The following is a 21,650-nucleotide window of genomic DNA, read 5'->3' on the forward strand; positions in this document are numbered from 1 at the left end:
GCTTCCTGGTGGTGCTAGTTGAGAGTGTTCAACAACAGGTGCAGGGCGGGATGCATCTTTGCATGCGCCATGGACAGGGGATTGGCGTGCATGCACAACAGCGGAACAAGCAGTGGTGTCACCCGCAGACACTGTTGCTGGACCCTGAGGTTCAGCCCACTTAGTCAGGTGCTTTGCTGCTATGTGCCTGATCATTCTGGTGGTGGTTAGGCAGCTAGGTTTGCTACCCCTGCTGACGCTGGCATGGCAGGTGGTGCAAGTGGCCTTTTTGGGGTTATTTTCAGAGTCTTTAAAAAATAAGCAGACTCAACCTGACAATTGTACTGGCAACTTCCGTCGTCCTGGCGTTACGAGGAACGCTTTCCTGCCTTGTTTCTGCGGCCACCACACTGCTTTTTCCTGCCTGTTGTGGTGCTAGGCCTCCCTCTCCCTGTGTGCTGCTTTCCTCTTTCTGTATGTCCCCCTGCCAGGTTGGGTCAGTTACTATATCATCCACCACCTCGTCTTCCACTTTCGCACCCCTCTGATCGTCCTCCTGAGTTTCTGGCAATTGTGTCTCATCATCATCATCCACCTCTTGCGACAGTAATTGCACTTTCCCATCGTCGCCTTCGTGTGACCATGGCTGCTCCAATATTTGGGCATCGCTACACGCGTTCTCCTCTTGACTTGCTTGAAGCTGGCCGGGTGAGAGGCCCGAATCTACAAATGGAAAAGTCAACAGATCTTCAGAGTGTCCAAGTGTGGGATCAGTTGTCTCCGGGCACTCGGGATGGTGGGAGGAAGGAGTTCAGGGTGAGGAATATGCGGTCCAGACTCCCGGCTACTGACCATGTGGAAGACAGGGTGGTGGTGGCAAAGTGACTGGAAGCATTATCTGTTATCCAACCAATATACTTTTGACACTGCTCTGTGTTCAATAGTGGTGTTCTGCGGTCCCCTAGTAATTGGGACAGGAAGGTCGTGTGATAAGATATGGGTATTTGTTGTGGCACAATTTCAGCTTGCCCACGGCCACGTCCTCTGCATGCATCGTCACCATCATGTCGACTTCTCCGTACCTTGCGACGCACCTTGCCCATTTTTCACAGAGGACAATATTTTCCATGTTCACGAGAAATAGCTGATTTTGGAACGCAGTTTCATGTGATACGTCTGACAGAGAACCACGGTTTTAAATAGCAGGCCTGTAATTTACTAATACTATTCTTCACAGACACCTAGTGTGAATAGCTTGACCGACACACTGCAATAGAATGAAAATGGAAGAAATGGCTGATTTTGGAACGCTCTTATAGGTGATACGTCTGACAGAGAACCACGGTTTTAATTCGCAGGCATGCAATTTACTAATACTATCCTTCACAGACATCTAGTGTGAATAGGTTAACTGACACAGTGCAACGAAATGGAAAAGGAGGCCGATATTTTCCACATTCAGTTCAAATTTCTGGATTTTTATCGCTGAAATATGGAACAGATCTGGCTTTATTCTGCAATGAGAACAAGCAAATAGAGCAGAAAAATGGTGTACTCTGGATTTTTTTTAAGCAAATAACTAGGATTTTTTTCCCCGGCCCCTGATATCTGGGGCTATGTCTACAAATATCTGTAAGAACAGCAGCAGCACCGTTCAATGGACCCTCTTGTACTGTATCATACTTCAGTCTGCCACATACACTGCCTGCCTGCCTAACTCCTGCTATCACCACTGAATATATGCAGCTGGATTGGTCTTCAGAAGGACTGTTAGTTCAGATGGATATATATATGTTGTGGAATACCTATACTAGCTATGAACAACCGAATCTCTCCCTAGCTCAGCAGCTCCTCTCCCTACTCTGATCCAGAATTACTGTGACGAGCATGGCGGCGCTAGGTCTGATATAGACCTGATGACGCTGTGCGGCCAGCCAATCACAGTAATGCCCACAACCAACATGGCTACGGCATTACAGCGCATGGCCGGCAATCCCTGCATGTTCATTGGATCTGTAAAGAACGCCAAACATGCAGGGAGGGGACCCGAGCTCCCGCCGAGGAAACCCGGAAATACTCAGCGAGCGCCATGATGCTGGGTCAGTACCGAGCAGGTTCGCTCATCACTAGTCAGACTTGTACACCATTGGCCTGGTCTTTAACGGGCACACTGCCTTCGGGTTAAAGCGATTTCCTAATAAGAGAACGGTTTTGGATAAAGCTGAAGAACAGGGGACCCCAGGTGGTGTAACCTGCCATTATGCTGCCATCATTGCGAATGTGTCCCTTTGGGTTGAGCACAGGCAGGCGGCCGCCCTTTATTACAGGCGAGCCTGATCACTGCCCAAAAAACACTGCATCCAGCAGCCTCCACGTGTCTCCAGCTGTCTTCCGGGAAATCTCAGCAGTATCGACTACAACTCCCGGCGGCCAGTGCGGTATTCGCGCATGCGTCGTCACCTCTTTCCAATCCCCTGCGCGTTTTGGGATTTGTAGTTGTAAGCTGCTGCCTTCTGTATAGCACAGTGCGCTTACCGGACTACATTTCCCGGCATCCCCTACGGGCGCCGTGTCGGAGGCTCCAGTCCTAGCTGATGATCCCTAGCAGTGTCTAAGTCACGTGTAGCTTCCGCTGATCTGTTTTCCTGGGCACAGTGAGGGCTCCCCCTGCCTCCGGTTTCCCTGTTTTGTCCCCGGTCTCCTTGGTTTTGTGTTTTTTTTTCCATCCTTTGCTTTTTCACCACGGATCTACCGTTTACCCTAGCTGTGATCTCTCCGGATCAGCGCTTCCTATGAAAGCATGAGCGATAACGATGACATCGAGGTGGAAAGCGACGTGAGTGCACATCCTACTGCCCGTCCTAAGATGGTTCTCTGCTGGGGGTTGTACTCCGCTCATCTCCTCCGCAATTTAGGGTGTGTTCCCCTTTAAGGCCACAAAGGTGGACGGAGTGAGCGTAATAGAGGGCCCCTTTAAGTCCTGCTCTTAGAAGCCGCCCTTCCCCCGGGGTCCTGGTGAAGCTGTCATAGTCCTTGGTTATAAGAGGTTTGCTATGTAAGATCGCCATCGCAGGGACCTGGTGAGCAATTCCTCTAAATAGCTGCTCGACTGGTCGGGTCTGTAGTGTAATGACATCAGGGCTGAGAGGAATGTGATGATGTCATCGGTGATGGCCCTTTATGGTCTCCTGTAGTAGTGACGGTCACGGCGTCCGCACAGGGTTTCCGTCACGGCGTCCGCACAGGGTTTCCGTCACGGCGTCCGCACAGGGTTTCCGTCACGGCGGCCGCACTGGGTTTCCGTCACGGCGGCCGCACTGGGTTTCCGTCACGGCGGCCGCACAGGGTTTCCGTCACGGCGGCCGCACAGGGTTTCCGTCACGGCGGCCGCACTGGGTTTCCGTCACGGCGGCCGCACAGGGTTTCCGTCACGGCGGCCGCACTGGGTTTCCGTCACGGCGGCCGCACTGGGTTTCCGTCACGGCGGCCGCACAGGGTTTCCGTCACGGCGGCCGCACAGGGTTTCCGTCACGGCGGCCGCACTGGGTTTCCGTCACGGCGGCCGCACTGGGTTTCCGTCACGGCGGCCGCACTGGGTTTCCGTCAAGGCGTCCGCACAGGGTTTCCGTCACGGCGTCCGCACAGGGTTTCCGTCACGGCGTCCGCACAGGGTTTCCGTCACGGCGGCCGCACAGGGTTTCCGTCACGGCGGCCGCACAGGGTTTCCGTCACTGCGTCCGCACAGGGTTTCCGTCACGGCGGCCGCACTGGGTTTCCGTCACGGCGGCCGCACTGGGTTTCCGTCACGGCGGCCGCACTGGGTTTCCGTCACGGCGGCCGCACAGGGTTTCCGTCACGGCGGCCGCACAGGGTTTCCGTCACGGCGGCCGCACAGGGTTTCCGTCACGGCGGCCGCACTGGGTTTCCGTCATGGCGGCAGTGGAAAGTCTCATCCAAATCAATTGCGGATCTCAAAAAATGGGGCGACATCATACAACCAAACTGCCCCAAAAATGGAGGAATTTTGTGGGGGTTTTTTGTTTGTTTTTCTTCTCCTTTTTTATTTGTTTTACTCTGCCGGTGTGTGCACATTCACCGTAGTGGCATCTTTTACTCATAGGCTTCTGTGATGCAGGGAAAAATACATAGGCCATTTTTGTTTGGTTTGTTTTTTTGTCTAGTTTTTTTTTTTTTTTTAAATTTTTTTTTTCTTTTATTTTCTCATATGCAAAAATAACAAAAAACAGATGTTTCAGGCCTAAGTGACACTAGCCAGTCATACCCTTTTATGTCTAATGTAGCAACTCATCCCATCTAACAAGTTGTAAAATACCAGAATAATAGTTTGTTTTGTTGTTTTTTTTTACAGTCAATATATAAAAAAATCCTATGTGTATTTTTATTTTTGTTTTAGGAAGACTTTTCAAGATTTTACCCCTATGTTTGTGTATTTTCCTGGTGATCGAGTTTTCTCTAATTTCTCATATTTTTAGTTTTTCTTAAAGGGTTTGCGTTCAGCCGGAAGTTGCCGAATCCTGAGAGCGTTCACCATGCACACTGTCAGGATTTCCATCTATTTCCAGCTGGAGCGAGCCGATGCCTGCCGATTGGCTTCTCTTCCTGCTACTTTCAAGGTTTTATGGAGGGAAGCAGATGGGAAACCATTTGGCTCCGATTTGCTTATATAAAACCAACATAATATAAATGACTGCCATAGTGTGGAATCCCGTCCTGTGTGTGATTTCTATATGGCTCTGGCCCAAATTGGTTTATAATGATCAAATTCCCAACAAAAAAATTACTAAAGGGCTATTCCTGACATTAGAGGTTGTCTGAACTTCTTACATTAGTAAAAATTGCAATTTTGAATTTTACCCATGGTTAAAAATCCAGTAATGGAAGGGATTTTAATTCTATAGAATAAAGCTCATTGCCTAGGATACCGACCACCTCTGCAGTCTGTTAGAGATGGTTCATTTCCTACACAAAGGAGCGTGTACCACAAGCACTCGGTTATAATGCTGCTCTGGATCTGGGCAGCATTAGTGCCCCTGCCCTCCCCCGATGCTGCCGAGGCCCTCGGCGCCCCTGCCCTCCCCCGATGCTGCCGAGGCCCTCGGCGCCCCTGCCCTCCCCCGATGCTGCCGAGGCTGGCTGCATCATAGAGAACACATTTCTGACCAGCGGAATGACCTTATGGTTGGTTCAAACAGTCTATCTTCAGGAGTGCACCACCTACTGGGATCTCAAATGACTTGTTGGAAGGGAACTGTGGCTTAGATTTCAGCAATGGCCCCCAATAAGCTTTTTTCCCCTCATCCATCTGGACCAGAAGGCAAGAGGAAGGGTTATGGATCGGCAAAGCCCGTTTTGCTCCCAGATTTCACTTGTGTCCACCTTTAGACTAAGTCAGTGTCTGCACCCCAAGACTTTGCAAACTGGCCAAAAACTTGATGGCTGTATGCAACCCCCTTAGGCCCCCAATTAGTATATTTCATAATTGCATCGGATGTCTTCTGTGGGAGAAAGTCTACAGTACAGACCAAAAGTTTGGACACACCTTCTCCTTTAAAGATTTTTCTTTATTTTCATGACTATGAAAATTGTACATTCACACTGAAGGCATCAAAACTATGAATTAGCACATGTGGAATTATATACTTAACAAAAAAGTGTGAAACAACTGAAAATATGTCTTATATTCTAGGGTCTTCACAGTAGCCACCTTTTGCTTTGATGACTGCTTTGCACACTCTTGGCATTCTCTTGATGAGCTTCAAGAGGTAGTCACCGGAAATGGTCTTCCAACAATCTTGAAGGAGTTCCCAGAGATGCTTAGCATATGTTGGCCCTTTTGCCTTCACTCTGTGGTCCAGCTCACCCCAAACCATCTCGATTGGGTTCAGGTCTGGTGACTGTGGAGGCCAGGTCATCTGGTGTAGCACCCCATCTCTCTCCCTCTTGATCAAATAGCCCTTACACAGCCTGGAGGTGTGTTTGGGGTCATTGTCCTGTTGAAAAATAAATGGTGGTCCAACTAAATGCAAACCGGATGGAGTAGCATGCCGCTGCAAGATGCTGTGGTAGCCATGCTGGTTCAGTATGCCTTCAGTTTTGAATAAATCCCCAACAGTGTCACCAGCAAAGCCCCCCCCACACCATCACACCTCCTCCTCCTCCATGCTTCACGGTGGGAACCAGGCATGTAGAGTCCATCCGTTCACCTTTTCTGCGTCGCGCAAAGACATGGTGGTTGGAACCAAAGATCTCAAATTTGGACTCATCAGACCAAAGCACAGATTTCCACTGGTCTAATGTCCATTACTTGTGTTCTTTAGCCCAAACAAGTCTCTTCTGCTTGTTGCCTGTCCTTAGCAGTGGTTTCCTAGCAGCTATTTTACCATGAAGGCCTGCTGCACAAAGTCTCCTCTTAACAGTTGTTGTAGAGATGTGTCTGCTGCTAGAACTCTGTGTGGCATTGACCTGGTCTCTAATCTGAGCTGCTGTTAACCTGATTTCTGAGGCTGGTGACTCGGATAAACTTATCCTCAGAAGCAGAGGTGACTCTTGGTCTTCCTTTCCTGGGGCGGTCCTGATGTGAGCCAGTTTTTTTGTAGCGCTTTATGGTTTTTGCAACTGCACTTGGGGACACTTTCAAAGTTTTCCCTACTTTTCGGACTGACTGACCTTCATTTTTTAAAGTAATGATGGCCACTCGTTTTTCTTTACTTAGCTGCTTTTTTCTTGCCATAATACAAATTCTAAAAGTCTATTCAGTAGGACTATCAGCTGTGTATCCACCAGACTTCTGCACAACACAACTGATGGTCCCAACCCCATTTATAAGGCAAGAAATGCCACTTATTAAACCTGACAAGGCACACCTGTGAAGTGAAAACCATTTCCGGTGACTACCTCTTGAAGCTCATCAAGAGAATGCCAAGAGTGTGCAAAGCAGTCGTCAAAGCAAAAGGTGGCTACTTTGAAGAACCTAGAATATAAGACATATTTTCAGTAGTTTCACACTTTTTTGTTAAGTATATAATTCCACATGTGGTAATTCATAGTTTTGATGCCTTCAGTGTGAATGTACAATTTTCAAAGTCATGAAAATACAGAAAAATCTTTAAAGGAGAAGGTGTGTCCAAACTTTTGGTCTGTACTGTATGTGATAGGACATTAATTGCTACATGCCAAGTGTTTTAGAGGGGTCTATGTGTATGTGCACCCAGAGCCTTTTCCAGACGCATTCTTCTCTAGAACACATGGGGGGGATGATGCTCTTCTTATTGTTTGACAATTCGGCTACATTCCTGGCCCGAGCTGTGCGCTCTCCTATGGTGCTGGCAGAGGTAACGTTGCCTCTGCCGGCATAGGAGGAGCACAGGAGCATCCGGCTCTGGTGCTCATTGCCGATAGATTGCAGCAGTGTTCGGTAAAGAATATTATTAATGTTCCTTGAAAACAGAGAGGATTTTTAATAAGAGGTAAATCGCTTGTTTTTTTTACAAGTGCTTTACCTATTCATGATATTGATAAACCCCTCTAAATAAAAATGACTGATATTACTCTTCCTGATATCTGATGCGCAGCCGTGTAAATGTTTTGCTTGCAGCGGTAGCATCATCTTCACTAACCTTTCTGTGCATAAACTATGACCTTCACTTATAAAAGTTGAGGTCACTTGCCGGGAAGTTCATGCTCAGGACACTCGTGTGTTTATATGACGGAGGCGCGGAAGAGAGCAGCTTTTCATCTCCCATTCCCTTGGGGTTAATGTGCCCAGTGTGGAATTTTTTTTCTGGAAAATTCGCAACCTACAGTTAAAGTTTACACTTTTTTTTGTTGTTGCTTTTTTTCACAGCGTTTTTAATTTGGATTTTTCACTTGCAGCTAATAGCGCCATATGTGAACATACCTTTACTTAGCAAATCCGTCATGCTTTCATTTAACTTTTAGGCCTGCATTTTGATCAATGTTTGGTAATATATATATATATATATATATATATATATATATATATATATATATATATATATATATATATATATATATATATATATTTATTTGTAGTATACACGTGCGCGCACTGTGGTAGATCATTTCACTCGTCTGCACATAGAGGTAGACACAAGAACATTGTGTCTTTAAATCTGCTCTAAGGGTATGTGCCCCCGGTCAGGAGCCGCTACGTGTCTACGCAGCGTCAAACCCGCAGCGTCCAGATGTTACAGCATAGTGTATGGGATCTCTAGAAATCCCATGTCCACTATTCGTCTGTCTACCTGCGGATCACCCGCGGAAACTGACATGCGCAGACCCGCAGCATGTCAATTTCTCTTGCGGGTCCGCTAGTGGACTTTCCTCATAGATTAATATCTATGAGGAAAGTCCGCATGTGAAAAAAATAAATAAATAAAATTGCGCCCCTCATTTCCATAATGAGGGCGTAAGCCGTGCGGCCATTTCACAGCGTCGGGGGTGCAGGCGGCTCCTGACCGTGGGTACATACCCTAAAAGGCTGGGATTTATCCTCTGACCTCCTCCAGGTGTTTAATCATACTAGCACTAAAGATGGCTGATTAACCCCTCATTCCTTTGTGTGCTGGAACCTTTTTCCAATGTTTATTTACTGGTGCTAACAATCTCAGCGCCTCATATCTCCCCTCCAGTACTTTGCCAGTGACTTTGTCACACTATACATGCTTTTAATCTATTTTTTGGGGTGTACATGTGCCCATATCTATCGTCGGCGTGGCATCTGCTTTTCTTGTCTGAAAAAAAAAAAAGTTTCCAAGCTGCTCCCATTCATGAGACCGTAAGAATCAATCGGACAGAACTGTGCTGATTACATGTTCTGTCTGCTGAAAACACGGATGGGACCGAACCGTGAAAGGCGGACGTCTGAGTGCCGCCAGTGGGCTTCTGAGAAGCTTCTTTTAGCTTGTTATCGATGTGGTATAGCAGTGCTCTGTTTATACGATTTTAACTGCATCTGGGCGATCCGTGTATTATACTGCAGTGACGTTCTAAATGTGATTGTAGAGTAAGCAGGAGCAGGGAGCCGACTGTCAGACACAGCCAGACTCCACACAAATAAGGCAGAGAGGGCTTATTATCCATCTCTGCCTTTTCGATCAAGGTATACATAGTGCTGAGCAATCTGTGTATACGATAATAGGAAGCACTGACTGCTCTTTTTCCTCAACATTCAGTGATCACGTAATCACCGGGAGCGAGCAGGAGCTTCGGGGTCTCAAAGGGATTATCCGGGACTATTTAACCTTTTTTTTACTAATTTGCTAACTACATGCCTGTTGCGCTTGGCACTGATCTTTGCCTGCACAGAGGGGTCATAGACTGCAATTCAGTGGCTTGCGCTGACGTCACATTGTCAAGGCAGCAGCTTCTCCTCGGCTCTGTTGGTGGCCATGTGACTGCCAGCATCATGCTGATTGACAGTTGGCTCCTAGACACCTCACTGCGGGAAGAAGGCTGTCAATCGGCATGATGCCGGCAGTCACACCCTGTTGACAGTGCAGCCTGGAAGAAGACAGATGTCCAGATGCTGGACAGACATCTGTCTGAGATGATTTAGTGAATCCTGCATTGAGCAGGGGGTTGGACCAGATGACCCTGGAGGTCCCTTCCAATTCTACCACTCTATGATTCTATAAGAGCTGCTCTATGGAGCAGTCAGTGATCAGCTGGCACCGGGTAGAATGGGCAGGTAAATGCCTCTGTTAGCAACGACCTGCCTGTTCGCTTTGAGGCCCATAGTAAAAATAAAATAGTCCTGGACAACTCCTTCAACATACAGTTGTGCTGTGCAGCCAGGAGGCTGAATTTCTCCTGTAACTATGGCTGATATAACATCCCCAGTTACAGGTGAAAGCTGATTTAAAAAAAAAAAAAAAAATGTATTTACGGTAAATGTTGAAAGGGAAAAAAAAAGTCACTGCCTGTCCGACTTGCAACATTTCCTCTGTTCCCCCTCCTCACGTCCCCAATATCACCACAAAAATAACAAAATAAAGATAGGAAAATAACTTAAAAATTAGGCCCCAAAATATCCCAAAAAAGTGATTCAAAAGTTATTTGACTAGCCGAATGAGAAAATTGTAGAGCCGCATTTACAGGGGAAAAAAACAACAAAAAATGTGTCTGATCTGTAATGGGATAAATGACCTGGTCTTCAACAGGTTAAAGAGACCATATACCTTCCACAACCTATTTCCTGAAGTTACGCTGCCATTTTTTCGTTCGGTTAAATTTTTTTTCATTCTCTCTTTCCAAGAATTGTCGCTCATTGTCCTTGTTTTCTTTTTAATGGTGTTTTACTTTCAGGGAGCGAATTGCGTATTAACTTAGTCCTGCGCATCCAGTCGTTTGTGGTACTAATTGTATATGTTTTTTTTTTTTATGTTTACAACGGGGGGAAAAAAATTGGTTTCTGTCGCTGTAATCGAAAGAGTTGTATGAGGGTTTGTTTTTTAGTTAATCTTATCAAAATTATGATCCTGTTCAGATTACTGTTAGTGATGAGCGAGCACTAAAATGCTCGGATCGAGCACATTGGAATACTCGAGTGCTCGGTCTGAGTAACGAGCCCAATGTAAGTCTATGGGAAACTCGAGCATTATTCCGACGCCCCCCGGCCTAAAAAATTACCCAAATCGATGGGAACTGTGTTGAAATGACATGGGAACAGCATGGGGAAGACCCCTGGAAGCATCTCTAACTTCCAGGTCACTGCTGTCAGCAACGTTGTCAGAGTATTACGCCACTTTTACCGACTCACAATAAAACATACAAAACCAAAATGGATTTTCCTGGGAAATATGTTAAGGAACATCCTTTCCAGGGTAATGACTTGTATATAAGGCAAAATAAATAACCAAAAACAAAAATACTCCTCCACACCTTGGGCTATGTTCACACGTAGCATTTTTGATGCGTCTTTGCATTTTTGTATTGCTTTCAACCATGACAAATGCATTCACCGGTAAATGTCATTTTAATATTTTACAACCTTATCTGGCCATGTGTTCATCATCAGACACATCCTGTTTCATTTATGAAGGAGGGACTCTGAAAGTCACAAACACTATTTTTACAGCCTTACTATTAAAAGGCCAGCATTCAGCTATGCTTTGTTGTTCTCATTATTAAAGATTGGGTCTCCTATGCTGTTATTACAGTGACTGCAAGGGCTGCCAAAAATTTGGACGCAACCCAATACAGCTTTGAAGATACAGAGATTAGGGTCTCAGTAAAAAAAAATGTTCCCATTATAAAGGAGCGGGTCTCCTATAGTGGTAATGCCCATGCTGTGACTGCAAGGGCTACCAAAATTTGGGAAAAACCCCACTAACAAATGAAAAACACATAGAGCTGGGCTACAGTAATGACATGTTCCCATTAGAAAGGAGAGGGTCTGCTATCCAGTTATAGGGTATGCAGTGAGTCCAACGGCTGACAAAATTTAGGAAAAACTCTACTAACAGTTTAAAGACACATGGAGCTGGGCCACAGTAACGAGTACGACATGTCCCCATTATTAGGAAGTGAGTCTCCCATACTGTTTGCCTATGCAGTGAATGCCAAGAATTTGGAGGCACTCCAATGCCCCTTGCAAGAGACGTAGATATGTTGATATGGTACATATGGTGGTGGAGGAGGAGGACTAGAGGAAATAGACAAAATCAGAAAGCGTATACCCATGTCTGGGTGTGAAGACAGAGGTGAATGGGAATAGAGTTAGACCTCCCAAAAAACACTGTATTTGAGTTTGTTACGCTGCTATCATTCGGTGGTATTGAGAAATCTGGCCCAATCCAGCCCTTGTTCATATTTATAAGAGTCAGCCTGTCAGCATTTTCAGTTGACAGGCGGATGCGCCTATCGGTTAAAATTCCACCAGAGGCACTAAAAACCCCCTCTGACAAAAACGCTAGCGGCAGGGCAGGCCAGGACCTCCAAGGCGTAGAGAGCCAGTTCCCCCAGTTCATGCCACGTGTCCAGCTTGGATACCCAATAATTATAAGGCACAGAGGAATCACAGAGGACGTTGGAACTGTTGGCAAGGTACTCCCTCAGCATCTTCCGAAACTTTTCCCTCCTTGGGAAAGTACCCCGCACCTCAGGGCCTGTGCAATGGGAGGGTCTGAGAAAATTGTCCCAGAACTTTGACAGTGTTCCTCTGCCTCTGTTGGATTGCATTTGTCTCTCGCCTGTACTCCTTGGTTGGCCAATAAACTGACTTCTGCCACCAGCGTTTTCAGATGGGAATTCTTTAAATAATTCCGCAACAAGGGCCTTCTGGTACTGCCCCATTTTATTAGGTCTGTCCTGCAAGGGAATAAGAGACAGAAAGTTCTCCTTGTAGCATGGGTCTAGAAGTGTCACCAACCAGTAATGACTGTCACCCAAAATTTGCACAATGCGAGGGTCAGGGGAAAGGCTGCCGTAACATAAACTCAGCCATGTGTGCCAGACTGCTAACTGTCAAGACTTCTGTGTCCTCACCAAGAGGACTACTGACCGTGCTCTCCTCCTCATCCTTCTCCTCCTCCTCCCTGTCCTCAGGCCATCCACGCTGAAAAGACGGTATGACAGTTGTGTAGGTAGTACCGTCTATAGCGCAGGAAAGTAGCTCCTGTTCTTCCTCCTCCTCTTCCTCCCTGTCACCCAATCCACGTTGGGATGAGATGAGGCTGGGCTGTGTGGAATCACCCTGTATGGTTCCTTGCTCCATCTCATCGTGCTCCGCCTGCAATGCATCCTTTTTAAATGTGAGCAGAGACTGTTTCAGAAGACAGAAGGCGGGATGGTGAAGCTAATTTTGGCATCAACGCCGCTCACCATCTTGGTGGAGTCCTCAAAGTTTTGGAGGATGGTACATATGTCTGACATCCATGTTCACTCCTGAGGTCTTGTGTGGAGTTTGAACTGAATACCGACGGCCTTGTTGATACTGGTACTCAACAACTGCCCTCTTCTGCTCACAAATCCTTCCCAACATCTGCAATGTTCCAACGTGTGGGGACATCGCAGGTCAGTCAGTGAGCTGCAAGCTACAAATGCTGAAGTACGACAAGGGCGGCATAAGCTGTAGCTGACTTTTTAAAGTGGGCACACAGGCGGCGTACTTTGACAAGCAGATCCAGCAGCTCCGGGTAGATTTTGAGAAACCGTTGAACCACGAGGTTAAGCACATGGGCCAGGCATGGTACGTGTGTGAGCTCACCTCGCCTCAGAGCCACCACCAGGTTCCGGCCATTGTCACACATGACCATGCCTGGCTGTAGGGTCAGCGGTGTCAGCCACAGATCTGCCTGCTGTTTCAGAGCTGTCCACAACTCTTCAGCATTGTCATTGTCATCTAAGCATATTAGCTTCAGCACAGCCTTTTGCCGCTTGGCCGAGGTAGAGATTTCGGAGATGGAGGCTGAAGAGGAGGAGGCTGGGGGGCAACCCTGATTGACCCAGGGCCCGCAATCCTCGGTGTCGGGAGGACGTGTTCTGTCCCAAGGTCCGACTGAGTCCCGCCTTCTACTATATTAAGCCAGTGTGCCGGCAGCAAGATGTACCATCCCTGCCCACAAGCACTTTCCTAATAACTGCGTTGTTGAGGGCACGGCTAATGTTGTGGGACACATGCTCTTGTTATGTTGGGACAGCACCCCTGGAGACATAGTGGCGGCTGGGGACTGAGTACCGAGGGACGGCCACCGCCATCAGTTTGTGGAAAGCTTCCGTCTCCATGAGCCTAAAAGGCAACATTTCGAGCGCAAGCAGTCGTGAAATGTGAGAATTTAGTAGTGTGGCCTGTAGGGTGTTCCCTGCTTATTTGCGCTTGCGTTCCAAGGACTGGGGTAAGGACAACTTAACGCTGTGCTGGGACAAGGACGTGGATGTGCTTCCTGATGCTGCTAGTTGACTGTGCAACGACAGGTGCAGGGTGGGAGGCATCTTGGCGTGCACCATGGACAGGGGATTGGCGTGCATGCACAACAGTGGAAGAAGCAGTGGTGTCACCCGCAGACACTGTTTCTGGACCCTGGGGTTCGGCCCACTTAGTCGGGTGCTTTGCTGCCATGTGGCTGATCATACTGGTGGTGGTTAGTCTGCTGGTTTTGCTACTCTTGCTGATGCTATCCTGGCAGGTGGTGCAAATGGTCTTTTGGGGTTATCGGCAGAGTCTTTAAAAAAAACAACCAGACTCTGGAAGCCCTAACAGCTGTACTTTTACACAACTAACTGTGTACCATGTCACATTGGCAGAGCCCCTCATGCGCCAGAGCAGCAGACCCCCCATTAGTGACCCCATATTACAACCTACTTCTTTGAATTAATTCATCCAGTGGTGCAGTGAGCATACTGACACCACAGCCGTTTCATAGAATTTTTTACCATTGAGTGGTGAAGAAAAACCAATTTAAAATTTTGCCTTTTAAAGTGTTTTAACCCCAGTTTTTACATGAGAAAATAGGTAAAAGTGGCACCTAAGTTTGTCTCACAATTTTTGCAACATCCCATATGTGGCTGTGCAGTACTGTTTGGCAACACAACAGGACTGAAGAAAGAAGGAATGCTGTGTCTCTGGAGACATTCACCCCTGAAATTAAGAAAGCTGTACTTAAATGTGTCATTCACTAAAAAAAACATATGCCTGAATGACAAAATGGGATAAATTAGTACAGTTTAAAAACATGGTTCCGTGTGGAAGATTTTAACCCCTTTCTGATATGGGGTGTATTGATACGTATGCGCCCTTGGCCTATTAATACGCCCTGGCGATTGCGCCAGCACAGAGACAGCAGGAAGTTACTTTGATCATGTGCAGTGCGCGATCAAAGTAACTTGTGCCTGTGCAGCACTGACAGGCTGTATAGCATAGAGATGCTGTTGCATCTCTATGCTATATAAGCGATCAGCCTACAAAAAGTGAAAGTCCCATAGTGGGACAAAGTGTAAGTGTAAAAAAAAAAAGTTTTGCAGCTGTTACACAGCCAAAAAAAACCTCGTGGGGATTGCCTGCCATGCACAAGCAATCCCTGCATGTTTTTTTTTGGGTGTTTACTAACTGTGAAACATGCGGGGCGTGGACTCGAGCATCAGCAATTCATGGTGCATACCCGAGTACCCGATGCTAACTCAAGTAGCGAGCACTTGCTCTCAAGACTAATCACAAATTATTCAATATGATGACCTAATATTATCAAATTCTGTGTCGTACCCATGGGTTCAAAATGTTCACTGTACCCCTTGATAAAATCCTTGAGGGGTCTAGTTTCCAAAATGGTGTCACCTGTGGGGGGGGTTTCCACTGTTTAGGCGCATCAGGGGCTCTCCAAACGCAACATGGCGTCCGCTAATTATTCAAACAAATTTTACATTCAAAAATTCAAATAGCGCTCTTTCCCTACCAAACCCTGCCGTGCGCCCAAACAGTGGTTTTCCCCCACATATGGGGTATCTGCTTACTCAGGAGATACTGAACAACAAATTGCATGGTGCAATTTCTCCTGTTACCCTTATGAAAATGCAAAATTGGGGGCTGAAAACATTTTTGTGGGAAAAATGTCAAAATTTATTTTTACGGCTCAATGTTATAAACTGAAGCACCTGAGGGTTAAAGGTGCTCACCACACATCTAGAGAAGTTCCCTGAGGTCTAGTTTGCAAAATGGTGTCACTTGTGGGGGGTTTCCACTGTTTAGGCACATCAGGGGCTCCCCAAAGGCGACATGCCGTCCGCTAATTATTCAAACCAATTTTACATTCAAAAAGTCACACAGTGCTCCTTCCCTTCCGAACCCTACCGTGCACCCAAACTGTGTTTTTTTCACCACTTAAAGTGTATCTGCTTACTCTGGAGAAATTGCACAACAAATTTTGGGGTCAATTTATTCCTGTTACCGTTGAGAAAATAAAAAAAATTTGGGTCTAAAGTAACATTTTTGTGGAAAAAAAAAAAAAAATGTTCATTTTTTTTCTCCAATCCCTTCCATGACAGCACCCTTGAAGGTTGCTTCCCCATCCTAATTAGGGACAGGAAACACAAGAGGTTAAATAGCCCCTTCCCACCGCCATCCTCAGTGTTTTTCCTGTCCCTAATGGGTTGAAGAGGTTACTGTGGGGTGCTGTGGCCAGCGATCAGTATTCACCCTATGTTACCTGGAAGGTGGTCTGCAGAGATCTACCGCTCGTGCCCTCTTCCTCTGTCAGCTCCCGCTCTCCGGAGCGGGACCCAGCCACTCGCCTGCGCCGCAAGGTAACGCTGAGTGGTGCGGAGGGCTGGGGGCCTCCTGCAGCTCCCTAGCCCCGATCTTCCTCCATTCCTCCATCGCGCTCTGCGTGCCTGCAGGGGAAACCGGAAGTACCAGTATCGGCGGCCGGTGACGTCATTGCCGGCGGGAAATTAAAAATGAAAAAAAAAAAGGGATTTTGAATGCCAAGATTGATGGATTAAAGCCAGAAGGAGGAATCTTTTGTCCTATTGGATGAAAGAATGTGCTGGATCACGGTCTCTGCCTATAAGAAGGCCCTAATGGGGAAGACACCTTAAGGTAGGACAAAATCCTTTTGACCATGGATGGTGTAGGTTCCCAAAGATCTGCATCTGCTTAGCCCAGCGCAGACCCAGCCCCAGTAAGTAAATTGGGTTTGAGGGAGTTTTCAACTCTCTTGCAACAGGATCCATGCTTATCCTGTCTCCCCCTCTCTTTTTAGGGAGACATTGAGCCTTCATCAGGAGTGGGGAAAAAAACTACCGGGTTCAAATGTGCCATATGTAGCAAAAAGCTTTCTTCTTGCCATAAAAAAACATTATGTCAGAAGTGTATGGAAAAAATTGTTAAACAGGAACAACCCTCCGTGATGAACGAGGTCAGGGGGATGGTCCGTCAAGAAATTCAGTCATCCCTAGCCACCTTCTCTCAGTCTGGGGGTCCACCTGCTGCTACAAAGTGGAAATACGACCCTAAAGATTCATCAGACTCTGTTGTAGAGATAGGTTTATCAGATGAATGGTTAGAAGAAGGAGAATTAGATTTTCAACATTCGGAAGAAGATAAAGGATATTCTTTTTCTTCTGAAGATATGGAAGAATTTTTAACAGCCGTAAGAAATACAATGGGAGTAGAGGAAGAGGAGTGGAGGACTAAAGTCCAGGAAGAAAATGGTGTTTCCCATCCATGATAATATTCAAAGTCTGACAACAGAGGATTGTGAGTATCCTGAAAAAAGGCTCAGTATCCAAGGAGAGATGAAAAACCGGTATCCCCTAGATGAAGACATCGTAAAATGCTGGACGGAAATCCCAAAAGTGGATATGCGTGGCAAGAGTAGCAAAGAAGACTACGCTACCTTTTGTAGATTCATCTCCGCTTAGAGACACCATGGACCGGAAAACAGCGTTTATTAAGGAAATTATGGGAAACCTCCTCAGTGTTGTTAAATACTAACATCGCATCATCTTGTGTGGCAAGGTCCGTCTTCCGCTGGCTGCAACGGCTGGAGGAGCATATTGCCAAAGAGAGAAGAATTGCTAGCCGCGTTACCTTTGCTGAAAAAATCCACGAGGTTCCAGGCCGATGCTTCAGCCGAATCTTTTAGGGTGGCAGCCTGATCCTTGGTCTTATCCAATTCAGCGAGAAAGGCACTATTGTTGAAAATGTGGAGTGGGGCTAGTACTTCCAAATCTAAGCTTTGTACTATTCCGTTCAAAGGAAAATATTTATTCGGTGACGCCTTGGATGAGTTGTTGGAGAAAGCTTCGGATAAAAAAAAGTCGCTACCGGAGCCGAAGGTGTTTAAAAAGAAATCCTTTCGTCCCTCACAGGCAAAGAACCTGCAGTATAAGGGGAAAGTAAAATCCGGTCGCTGGAGTTAACCGAAAGGAGGAAGAGGAAAGAAAGGTCTTTCAAAACCAGCAACAGGAAAGACCATGACGCCATCCATGTAGGAGGCAGGATCGCTCACTTTCTCCCACAGTGGCAACAAATATCCTCAGACTAGAGAACTCTACAAACTAAGTGGGAGCTCAAATAGTTTTCTTCACATCCTCCTCAGAGACTAGAGATCACATCTCTATCAGCCCCAAATCTGTGAAAGATCCTATTAGCAGGTCTTCAACATCTACAAGAATTTGGGGTTGTATCTCCAGTACCTCGTGAGGAACAAGGAAGAGGTCATTACTTTTCATCATAAAAAAGCCCTCGGGGGCATACAGAATAATCCTTAATCTAAAATCGTTGAATCATTATGTCAAGTACAGAAGATTCAAGATGGAATCTAAAAGATCCACGATTCCGTTAATAGGCAAGGAATTCATCATGGCAACCATCGATCTGCAAGAGGCGTATTATCACATACCTATACATCCATCTTACCGATAATATCTACGGTTTGCAGTCAAACAGGGACAAAATTTAAGGCATTTCAAATTCAACGTTCTGCCCTTTGGGATCTCGTCAGTCCAACAGCTTTTCAGAAAGCTCATGGCGGAGGTGATAGTATTCATAAGAAATCGGGGTATCTCCATTTTCCCTTACCTAGATGACTTCCTGGTAATGGCTGCCTCGGTTTCTCAGCTCAAACAAGATCTGCAGGCTACCCTCCACATCTTGGAATCTTTGGGTTGGCTGGTAAACAGAAAGAAATTGGATCTAATCCCGTCTACAAGGAAAACTTTCCTGTGAATCCTGTTAAACTCACAGAAGCAAACCTTGTTTCTACCCAAAGAGATACGGATGAGAGCAAATGTCTACGCTTTAAAGAACTGAAAGAGGGTCTCTATACGATTGGCAGTGTCAGTCCTAGGATCCATGATCTCCTGTATTCAGGCTGTCCCATAGGCCCAGGCCCACTCGAGACATCTACAGAATTACCTTCTTTCTCGCTTGGACAGATTGCCAAGGTCTCTCAAACAATATCCACCTTCCAGAGCGGATAAAGATATCCTTAGATTGGTGGCTGAATCGAGAGAACATAGGAAGAGGAACATCATGGACACAGCTGGGTGATATCAGTAAGAACAGATGCCAGGAAAAGAGGTTGGGGAGCAGTAATATCCCAAACAATATTTCAGGGAATCTGGCCTCTAGAAATTGCACACCAATCCTTGAATTTCAGAGAATTAAAGGCGGTGGAAGAGATCTTCAAAGCGGCTACATCTCTGCTTCAAGGGACACATGTCAAAGTATACTCGGATAATATAACGACAGTGGCCTACTTAAGACATCAGGGGTGCACGAGATACAAAAAACTTAAGCAGATCTCAACAAGAATTTTCATCTGGGCAGAACAGCATCTTCTCTCCCTGTCAGCCCTCCACTTAAAGGGTTCCGACAACTCCCAGGCAGACTTCTTGAGCAGAAGGGATATACATCCGAGGGAATTGAGCCTGACATATCATTCTTTGGTACTACTCCTAGGGTGCTGTCATGGCGGGGATTGGAGAAAATAGAATTAGACTTACCGGTAATTGGGTTTCTAAGACCCTCCATGACAGCATTAGTAGTTCCCACCCTTTACAATTTCCTTTTCTTTATGAATTCATTGGTGTGATTTAAAAATATTTGAAGCATTTATACTGTGTGGTCCTTAAGAAAAACACTGAGGATGGCGGTGGGGAGGGCCTATTTAACCTCTTGTGTTTCCTGTCCCTAATTAGGACTGGGAGGCAACCTCCTAGGGTGCTGTCATGGAGGGTCTTAGAAACTGAATTACCGGTAAGTCTAATTCTATTCTTCCAAATTCCAAAAATTCCTGCGAAGCACCTGAAGGGTTAATAAACTTTTTGAATGTGGTTTTGAGCACCTTGAGGGGTGCAGTTTTTAGAATGGTGTCACTTTTGGGTATTTTCTTTCATAAAGTCTCCTCAAAGTCACTTCAAATGTAATGTAGTCCCTAATAAAAAAAAAAAAAGAAGAAGAATTTTGTTGGAAAAATGAGAATTCGCTAGTCAACTTTTAACCCTTAGAACTTCCTAACAAAAAAAAAAAATTTTGGTTACAAAATTGTGCTGATGTAAAGTAGACATGTGGAGAATGTTATTTTTTAACTATTTTGGGTGACAAATCTTTCTGATTTAAGGGCATGAAAATTCTCGAAAAATTTTCAAAATTTTTGCCAAATTTCCGATTTTTTTTTTTTTCACAAATAAATGCAAGTCCTATTCGATAAATTTTACCACTATCATGAAGTACAATGTGACGAAAAAATTATCTCAGAATCAGGGGGATCCTGATGTGCTGTGCACATGATCCGGAATTTTCCGCTCAGGACTGTTATTGCAGCGTTTCTGCAGCACAAAAGCGCGCAAGGAATGGTACCCGGGCCTGGGAACAAAACTACTTAACCCATCATCTGACCACTGCTCCCGTTGATGACAGCGAGGGTTGCACAGCTGAGAGCAGTGTCCGCGGGTGATCTGCAGCCTCAGATGCACGCGTAGTGGATATGGGATTTATACAAATCCCATCCACTATGCTGTAACATCTGGATGCTGCGGGTTTGACGCTGCATAATCATGCAGCGTCAAACTTGCAGTTGTAATCATGCAGCGTCAAACTTGCAGTTGCTCCTGATCATGGGCACGTACCCAAACTCACCTGCAGCATGGCAATTTCTTTAGCAGAGACGCTAGTCTCCGCTGCAGATTTTGACCAATTAAAATTTCATTATATGCAAAATACGCTGCGTCCAAAGCTACTTGATCATGGGGACGTAGCGGCTAACGAAGCAGCTGTGAGCTGTTATTAATAGCCAGGGAACACGTTTGCCTAATAGCACCTTCCTAGGCTAAAAATAGCTCTCATCTGCCCCCAAAATTACTTGAATGGAAATGCTAATGAGCTTGGGTGTATGGAATACCTAGCCCTTTTGTTTAGTGATGACAAGGTGTCAATCAGACCCTTTCATTACTAAACCTAATTAAAGAGTTAAATAAACACACATACTGAAAATAAAACACTTTATTTGAAATATAACAGACATTCTTTAATCATTTAAATTAACCAATATACTCACCTCAGGTCTGATGGTAATCCAAGGGTTAAAGTGAAGTCACACCTTTCTTTTTTTCAAATATCTTTATTTGGCTCCAAAAAGCATTCATTGATGTACAAAAACGCATCTAATAAGCGCGGCAAAACGCGTGTTTTTTCTGCCAAGAGATGCAGAAACGCTGCAGAAATTTCTGCAATCAAATCCTGAATGTGCGCACATAGCCTTAAGCAAGTGGAAGATGAAATGATCTCTAAAAGGCCTAAAGTTAAAGATGACGCATTTCCTTTGTATTTTAGGGTAAAAAAAAATGTATATTTTCATCTTTTACATTTTAAAAATAACAAAAAGGAAAACTGGCTGCTGTAAAAGTTTGGGCACCCTGCCTGGCTAGTACCTAGTAGCACCCGCTTTTGAAAGTATCACAGCTGCTAAATGTTTTTTGTATCCAGCCAATAGTCTTTCGATTCTTGTTTGAGGGATGTTCATCCATTCTCCCCTGGAAAATTCTTCCAGTTCTGTGAGATTCCAGGGTGATCTTGCATGCACTGCTATTTTGAGATCTAGCCACTGATTTTCAATGATGATCAGATCAGGGGACTGTGAGGGCCATTGCAAAACCCTCAGCTAGCGCCTTTTGAGGTTGTTTATTGTGAG

General features: G+C 45.7%; 1 protein-coding gene across 1 annotated transcript in view; it reads left to right on the forward strand.

The window, feature by feature from the left end:
• Positions 1 to 2,555: 2,555 nt before the first annotated feature.
• MAX (MYC associated factor X) overlaps positions 2,556 to 21,650 on the forward strand; it is an 80,864-nt gene continuing 61,769 nt past the window's right edge. The window contains exon 1 of the mRNA XM_073637440.1: positions 2,556 to 2,815. Within this exon, the coding sequence (XP_073493541.1) occupies positions 2,780 to 2,815 (36 nt within the window). The 5' untranslated portion in view covers positions 2,556 to 2,779. The remainder of the gene's footprint in view (positions 2,816 to 21,650) is intronic.

The sequence above is a fragment of the Phyllobates terribilis genome, unplaced genomic scaffold, assembly GCF_046119375.1.
Source record: "Phyllobates terribilis strain yellow unplaced genomic scaffold, ASM4611937v1 Scaffold_6__1_contigs__length_29720123, whole genome shotgun sequence".
NCBI classification, from domain to species: Eukaryota; Metazoa; Chordata; class Amphibia; order Anura; family Dendrobatidae; genus Phyllobates; species Phyllobates terribilis.